The sequence below is a fragment of the Microtus ochrogaster genome, chromosome 2, assembly GCF_000317375.1.
Source record: "Microtus ochrogaster isolate Prairie Vole_2 chromosome 2, MicOch1.0, whole genome shotgun sequence".
Lineage (NCBI taxonomy): Eukaryota > Metazoa > Chordata > Mammalia > Rodentia > Cricetidae > Microtus > Microtus ochrogaster.
The window spans coordinates 93,417,277-93,426,060 of NC_022010.1; the positions used below are offsets into that span (position 1 = coordinate 93,417,277).

General features: G+C 46.9%; 1 protein-coding gene across 2 annotated transcripts in view; it reads right to left on the reverse strand.

Moving 5' to 3' along the window:
* Nucleotides 1-8,552, reverse strand: part of Adamts5 (ADAM metallopeptidase with thrombospondin type 1 motif 5) — a 40,499-nt gene extending 31,947 nt beyond the window's left edge. Inside the window, exons 1-2 of one of the 2 annotated variants that reach the window (XM_026788811.1) lie at nt 8,110-8,552; nt 5,863-7,776 (exon numbers count right to left, since the gene is read on the reverse strand). In XM_026788811.1, coding sequence (XP_026644612.1) covers nt 5,863-6,960 — 1,098 coding nt within the window. In that variant the 5' untranslated portion in view covers nt 6,961-7,776; nt 8,110-8,552. Of the gene's footprint in view, nt 1-5,862 lie in introns of both variants that reach the window. The other variant, XM_005345300.3, reaches the window with a different exon arrangement.
* Between the last annotated feature and the right edge of the window lie 232 nt (nt 8,553-8,784).

Consider the following 8,784-nt stretch of genomic DNA (forward strand, 5'->3'; position numbering starts at 1 on the left):
GCGTCTGCCCCCGAGAGGAGAGCTGTCGAGTCTCTGAGCTCAGTTCCTCTTCCTCCCAGCGTTCTGCTCTGTTCACTCCTCCCACCTACGTTCTAACCTATCAGGGCAAGCAGCTTCTTTATTTAATCAACCAATGACCTTCCTCCATCAATATAAGATTAATTTTTTCTTCCATTTGATCACAGATTGTCACACACAACTCTACACAGTGTATCCTGGACTTCTCCATGACCTATTCTGGCAACTACTTTCTGCACAGGTCCTTTGTACTTTGATCCTCAAACAATAAGCTGAAATACTCTATTTACCAGAAAATCTTAACTTACCCATATTTCTCTCTTTTTCATAAACCTTTCTTGTCCCACATCTTTCAATCCCTAAGACCACTGTGCCCACAAGAGTCAGTCAGCCAATCAGTAGCACTCCTCAGCTGTCTCCTCCACTAATGCTCTTTCCATTGATTTCCACTGCACTTAGTACACAGGATGAGATGCTGTAGCATGATGCTATGATCTGAGTGTATTGTTCCTAAATTCTTCAACCCAATTCCCAGTATTCCGGTGTTACCGTATTTGGAGAAAGGGTCTATAACTTCACAAGGATGGAACTCAGCTCTGGTAATGCAGGGTTCTTCATGACTTCTTTCCTTCCCTCTCCTTTCTTTCTGTTCCTATCCCTTCTGTATTCTTCCCCTGTCACACCTCCTCTTTTTGACAGACATAGGGAAATAGAAATGACAATGTAAACACAGGAAGAAGACAGACTCCTATAAACCAAGAAGAGATGTCTTATCAGAAGGTGTACCAGCGCAATCTTTGATCTTGAACTTTCCAGTCTCCAGAACTGAGTGTGAATTTCTCTCTCTCTCTCTTTTTTTTTTGTTAGATCTGCCTCTCCTTTGGTATTTTGTTGTAGCACTAGCAAACCAATATCTGCAATATATGATTTTTCCCCAGTTATCTGTTTGTTACATTTTTCTTTACTTCATCAATAATCAATCAAATCTCCTGTTCTCTGTCTTTTTACAACCCCTTTCTGCACTTTCCCAGCTCTTCACACTGCCTCTGGCCATTCATGGCACGCGGCAGCTTGGTGTGTCTGCTGTTAACTCCTGGACATGTGTCCCACTAACACTGCCTTCTCCAGAACTGAGTTCTACAGCTTCATCTCTGCCTGTGTCATCTGACAGCCGTATCTACCAGAAGCTCTATGGGGTATATACCCATTCATATCAATGCTATATTTCCTGGAATAGAGTTTTTGGAAGTGGTGACTTTTAAAAAATTTGTATATCCGGCTATAAAGATCTTTGTTGATTGGGTATTTGAATAAACCAATCACAATAAGTTTGAAGACCAACTGGCAGGACTTTGTCTTCAGATTACCTGTGTTTCTCTTCAAATGCATGTTTCTACTTGCAAAACAAAACAGCTTGATAGCTGCTGATTGTTCAGTTGTTTAGGGATGAAATGATTCATACTGTGGACAATAGTACTTAAGAAATGCTCAGAAACAGGGAGTTGAATCCAAATCAAATCAGTCCATCTATTGAAAACAATGCAATTATATGTTTACATAGAGACCTGGGCAGAGCCACCAAGGAAGAATCAGTGGTTTTCTTCTCTTTCTTGCCACAGACTTTGTTTATCCATGGTGAGAGTCTATTGGCTTTCCTGATATGAGTGATTTGTTCATACATCCTCTCTGCTTCTGATAAGCCTGCAGATGGCAAGCAGGTATTTTTGGTCTGGTTGCTTTGATCTCACAAATAGACTGTCTCTCCATAGCAAATGTGCATGCACATGCACAGCACCTACTATGAGACAATCTAAATCCTTTGTCTTGCTCTGATTATTGTTTTATGGCTCAAGTTTGTAAAAAAAAAAACAAAAACAAAAACCTCATACCTTTTTCATGCATGATAAGCTAGAACCGCTTAATCCATGAGCATTCTCCCCATTTCTGGATTATTAAATCTTTTTTAGGTTGATTTGTAACTCCTGGATTATTAAATCTTTAAGGCTGGTCTGTAGCTGTAATTCTTTGACAATGGTCACTGTAAGCTCAGAGTGGTTTTGACCTAATTAGTTGGTCCAGTCAGCAAACCAATGGCAAAGAGTGCAACCCTCTCTCTCTTCCAAGGTTTTTGTCTCCTAGTGTCCATTACTTGCCCACCCTCAGAAGGAAGCTCATAGTAGAGGGGAATGTTTGAATCCTGGATCAAGCATCCTAAGATAGGCATGGGAGAAGAGAGGATCTAGGTGGCGCATAATAGGTCATTAAAGCATGCTTTAGCAACTAATGAAAATTAATAGGTCTCTGATTGCAATTTCTTAGCCTGTTCACATTTAACTCAATATATTTAGTTTATGCGGCAGCAAAGAATTCCTTGTTGCTGGTCTTTGTAAAGAAAGATGTGAAATAATTTCTGATTTTGACATCAATCAGGAAGATGTCTTTTTCAAGAGGAGTGGATGGTCTGGACAATAAACTCGCAATTGTCTTTAAAAAGTCATTGTATAATAAGGGAGGTAATCAAAATTAGAAGAGGACTCTGGGAAGCAAAGAGTAAACCCCTGGGGGCTGGATTTCTAATGTTTGGTGGCAGAAATAGTGTGAATTCCAGCAGAAATTCCATTCACAATGGAAGTGACTTTGTGCCAGAAAAATAATGGGTGTTGTTTCTATAATTAGAACATTACTGAAGGCCAGGGCATAGCCGGGGCAGTGAAGTGTGCTACCGTGATAGCTGAATTATTAACACTCTTCTGCTGAGTGCTAGACACAATGTTTAAGGTGTTACTGGCTAGTAAACAGGAGTGGAAAGCACTTCCTCACACATTTGCTTCATGCCTGAAAAACAAGCAACTTAGCAGAAGACATCTGGACACAAAATTTGAACAGAACTCTGAGCCCATCAAAACATGGATTTGATGGCTGAGCGTCTGGCTGCTAAGCAACACACATCTTACACTCAAAACAGAGTTGTAAAAATGGAATCCGGGTGCCAACTCTGGGTATTTCTCATTGAAGAGAAATAGCTATGGGATTTATTTCTTTTATATGGGCCAGCCTGAAAATACCTGACTTCCCCTGGATGGTGGAGGCTTGGTCGTCTCTCTTTTAGAGTTCTTGGTTTCCAGTTTTTGAAGCATTAGGCAGAGTTTAACTTTGCATGTTGAGTATTTTTAAGTGAGTATTACCCAGCATTGAAATGCTTTCACTGGCCTCCTAATAGTTCTCTTTTAAATTAGAATAATAGATTCATATTATCAATGCTTTTCAAAGATTTAATGCTTCTGAAGTTAGATGAATATATTAGTGATCAACCACAAGCCAAATGGCATTTGCTGTATTTAAGTATGCTTCTGCTTAGCAAGGAAGCCAGAGAGGGCGCCACTGAAGTATGTCCCATGTGAAAACCATCTTGGAGAATCTAGTAACTTTTAGTAAAGTTAAGTTAGGGCTGGCTCAAGTGGGTAAAGACACTGTCACAGAGTCTGAGAACCTGAATTTGATCCCTGGGACCCACATGGTAGAGGAAAAAAACTAATTCCCAGAAGTTGTCCTTTTTGATGCTTGCCTACATGCTCTGGCACATGACCTCCTCCATTAATAGAATGTAATTAAGAATGTTTAAATTAAAAACAGCTTGGAGAATGAATTTATTTCTACATTGCTTTTGTCTAGGTAAACTATAGTGATGCATTTTCCAGACCGGAAAAAGGTGACTGTCAGTTACCCAAGTGAAAAACAAACCTCAGAAAAGCAATAGACACCACTTGGAATCACAGGCTGGTTCCCTTTCAGTTGGGAAATAACTGGGAAAAGAATGTGGAAGGGGCTAACGAGCGAGAGGCCTTCAGTTTGATTTTAGAATTATGAACTACACTTTTGTATTAAAGCCGAGAGAAAATTATTACGATGATTGGCAGTGCATGCCTTTTGGTGTGGTCTGCCTACAAAAAGTATTTTTTCCTCTTTCTTTAGGGAACCTCCTTCCACAAACCGTCCCAAGCCTCCTTCTTGGCAAGCACTCATGACATAGCAACACCAGGAAACACAGATGTGGAAAGTTGCTTATGAAAAAAATAAAAAAGAAGAAGACTTGGAAACCAAGAGAAAGGGATAGTTTTACAGCAGAATGTTCTGCCATTTCAAAGACTAGCCATGAGGAGAGGATTTAAGGGACGCTTTCCAGAGCATCTCTCAATGACATGAAAGGTTTTCCGTTGCACACAAGACTGTGATGCCCACTTCTCCCTAAATGCTGCCTTTGGTGGCTTTGTTTGCATGTGGGTTACATTTATGTCCACCCCATGAACCACAAGTTTTTCTCTCTTCTGAATTTATTAACGCCTTTTCCTTCATGGTTCCCTTAGTAAAAATAGAAAATTAAGTAACAAAAAAATGTAGTACCCTAAATCCTTTACAGTGTGCCATTGAACTTCCTACCCTTGCTCTTTTGCTATAATTTGCAATTTTGCATTTGTAGTTACTTCGTTTGTTCTGGATGGATCTAATATACCTAGTATGAGTTTTAAACACCAGTACCTTCCAGGTATATAAGAGGCCCACATCAGGCAGGGGGCTGTATTTTGGCAACGGGCCAGGCTTAAATCACAGACTCAAAACACATCAAAATGCTAGGAATAAGGAGGACAGTGGACTACTCATCCTAAGTTGACTTTTGTAACTTTTGGGTGTCTGATGGCCATGACAATTATGCGTACACTGAAGCTGTCATCATAATGCACACACACATGCATGTATGCACACACACACACAATCTAAGTGGATCAGTTGGGAAGAAGAGTATCAACAGGGATGGGAGGAAATAAGATAAGGGTAATGGAGGGAAATGCTGGCAACCAAGACGGCTTTGTGAATGTGAACACGGGCTCCTAACTACCAGCAAGACCCGACTTTGTGTCTGACATGTCACACTAACGTGGTGGTCTGGGAACTGTGTAAATAGATTTGTTCCTCCCAGAATGTCTGGGTTTATAATGACCCATCTCTTTCCTTCCCTTTAACCATGTTCCTTAACGTGGGGGAAGTCCTTGGAAAACATTCTTTCCCCACATCCTGAAGCTCTGCCCAGACCTTCAGAAACATTCATCCGAAACCCAAACCTTCCAACTGGATTTGACCCTTGTTTGGCAGCTGGGTTGGAGGGTGGTACTTGGGATGTGCTAGGAGAAGGCCTTGCTCAGGGACCTTAGGGGTTGTCCTCTCAGCTGATTGGACCTCTGCATCCCCTGGCCCTCCCACATTCCTTCCCTCTCAGCAACTCAGATTCCAGGGTGGACACGTCAGAAGCCCATTTGGAAGCCACATTAGAAAAGGAGTCCTTTGGAAAGGGCTAGTGTTGCATGCAGAAGGGTTCGCATAAGGACATTTACAAGGGAGGTCATCAATCAGATAAAAGCGACTGCCAACTTTCAAGTCTTTCCCATTAAGTTGCACAAAGCAGCATTTTTGTCTTCACTGGGAAGCAGAAAACACGATTTCAAAGGCAACTTTACTTTCCCCCTTTCCCATTTAACCGTTCACCTTCCTCAAGCACAAACATGTCTTCTTATCATGCTTGTACACCATACTGTTGTGTCTGACTGGATGGCATCCAGCTTTGTTGAATGTTGCTCTCCTAAAACAGGTCCCCTCACTAAAAGCAGGATGTACTACAGAGGCTGATTGGACACCTGCATAGTGCTGGAGGCTGAGTTTCCTACAGGTGCAGTTAAGCGAATCTACAGCGAGTGGCAGGTAGTTTGTTGCGGAAAGAGAGCCACCAGCGAGACCATCCCGTCCACCTGCGCCTCCGTATCCCGGAGCTGGGCACCCACCCGCTGCACCTACCTCTCTGGTGAACAGGATAGCTGCGTCGTAGTGTTCCTCATGGTCATCGCCTAGCTGATTGTGCTGGTGCTGCCACTTGCAAAAGTTCTTGAGGGTCGTGGCGGCATTCTTGCTCACCTCCAGACTCTTGTCCTTGTCTGTCAGCACCACCACCTTCACCACGGCCAGGCGGATGTGGTTCTCGATGCTAGCATGACTGTACAGCCTATTGGCGATGGAAGCTAGGGTCAGCAGGTAATGTTGCAGGCCCCGGCCATACATCCTCGCCATGGAGGAGTCAGCCACCAAAAGGAGCTCCACCTGGCGGGCCCTAGAGATGGAACGGCGCCTCCGCCTCCACCAAGTCTGAGGAACTGCATCCTCAGCGGGTGAGAAAGTTGACTGGTCTAGGAGCTGCGGGGCCAGAGCTGTGCGTCGCCTAGAACTACTGTGCACCGAGGGGCGCTCTTGAGGCCTAAGTGGGGACGCGGGAGTCTCACAGCTGGCGCGTGGTGGCAGGGCTTCGAAGGTGAAGCCCTCGCGGGTGTAGATGTGCAGGACGCGTGAAGACCCATCCCCGTACACTCGTCTGGCCTCCGCCTCTGCCCAGGAACGCAGGAGCGGCTTCAAAGTGTAGCGCGCGTGCTTGACCGCGAAGAAGCCGTCGAGACCTCCACAGAGGTCAAAGACAGCTAGGGATCTAGGGCTGCCATCCACGGTGCCCCGGTAGAAGCAGTGACCCCGGTGGCTAGATGATGCACTCAGTCCACCTCCTGCAGTAAGGATGCCACCAGCGGTGCCCACTGAGTCATCCCTCTCCAGATCCAGCAGGAACCTCCGGCCTCCCACATAGACAAAGTAGCCCACCTTGCCACCTCCAGAGTAGAGCTGGTCTATATTCTGCACCAGCCCGCTGCTCCTGCGCTGCCTGGCCAGCAGGTTCAGATGGTCCAGGTCCTGCGTCTCCTCCCCCTGCGGCTGGCTCGACTGGGCTGCAGCTGCCGCAGCCCGAGGCTGCCTTGTTTTATCCTGGGCAGGTGCCGTGGTGGGGCTGTCAGCGGTCAGGGACAGGCAGGAGGCGCACAACAGCAGCAGCAGGGACGCCCACTGGAGCCGCATAGTGCGCTGCCCGCCGGGAGGGGCTGCGCGCTTGGGTCTAGCTGGATGTTTGTTATTTGCTATGGAAGTTTCAGGGGCGGGGGTGGGGGACTCACTCTCCCACCCACCTACCCACACACTCTACACACTCGCGTGCAAAGTTGGGTCAAGTGTCCAGGGAAGGGTAGAGGGAACCCGCAGCAGACCGCCAGCCTGTCCTGGCCGCCGTGCCAGCGTGCGAACTTTTTCTTTGTTGGTTTGGAAAATGTTTGGAATTGTGCTCCAAGAGACGGAGAAAGAAAAATAAAAAAGGGGGAGGGGAGGGGGAGCAAAAAGCAAAAGCCAGGCGTTGGAGAGCTACTAAGTATGAAAAAGGAGAGAAGACTAATGCAGACAAGATCGTTGCACAAACCGACCAAAACAAATGAGAAAAAAGAGTAAGGAGGGCGACCGCACTACCCGCCCGCAACTAGTGCGCGCCGGCACCCGCCCCCTCTAAGCCTAAGGGCTCGCCGGCTGCGGAGGAGCTTCCAAGCCCCAATCCACTTCCTTTCGTATTCGGTGGGCTTCCTCGGCTCTGCTGGAACCCGAAGGTAGAGGGGAAAGAGACAGAAAGGAAAAAAAAAATAAAAAAAAAAAAAAATCCTAAAATGCTTAAAATCAAAAGGCAGGAGGCGGCCTGCGGCGAGCCAGCCAGGCGGGGCGTCCGGGACCCTTCCACTACCGCGTCCTCCCGCCCGTGGTCATCCCCAGTCGGCTGCTGCGGGCGCGGAGAGCGGCTCCAACACTGTGAAGATGCGAGGAGGTGGGACAATGAATTTATAGCGGCGTGCCATCCTGCAATGGCAATTTCAACAATTCGTCACTGCACGCTGCCTCTTAAAGGGAGAGCTTCCCCCACCACTCCCACCCTTCCCGGTCCGCGCCTAATCCTAGGGGAGGGCGCAGGGAGTGGAGGAGGGTGATCGAGGAAAGGGAGACCGGGAAGAGGAAGGGACCGGGACCTGGCAAGGTAGAAGAAGGGACAAAGGAGGTAGAGAGAGGGAGAGAGAGAGAAAAAAGTATTTGAGCAGGAAAACAGGAAATTTCCTTGGCCTCATTTAAAGCCACAGCAACTCTGGGTCCGTGTGATATTTCACAACCAATCGGAGTTGGCTAACCTCGGCTTACCTCATCTCCTGAAGGGGTGTTTTGGTGTTTTAAAAAGTCTCTCCCTGCCTCCTTCCCCTTGCTGTGGGATATGAAGTTCTTGCGTCCTTTTGCGGACTGGTGCGCTCTGGTCTTGCAGACCTGGTAACTCCATCCACTGGCCAAGGCTTCCAGCCGCCGGTGCATTCCCAAGTCCCGCTCTCTTTCCCCTGGCTCCCTCCAGCCGTTCCCGGTAGCTGATTTCTAAACTTCTCAACTCCTAGTTTGTTCAAGCTCCAACACTTGCTGACTTCGGGCTATGGGTGACTAACTTCTCCCGGCTACCAACTAAGCAGCAGCGGGCGCTTCCTGGCGCGTCGCTGGGCAGGCAGTGTTGCGGTGACCCCGAAAGGGCCGGCTGCGGCCTGGGAAGTCCTTGGCTTTGTGTATAAATGGCGGTGCTCCCAGCTTTCTCCTGCGCAGAGTTGGTCAGTGCCCACAACTTGTCAGCTATTCCAGCCACTGGAACTTTTGGGGCTGTAGAATGTCGGGCTGGGAAAGAGTTAACTGGTGAAAGCAATTCTGCACCCCCCCCCCACACACACACACCAGACTTTGAAATTTTGTGCTCAGACTTTCCTGTCTATGTCTTAAAAGGTAATTAAATTGCAAACGCGCCTTTGTTTACTTTCTAGGTCTCCCCTAAATCAGCCACTC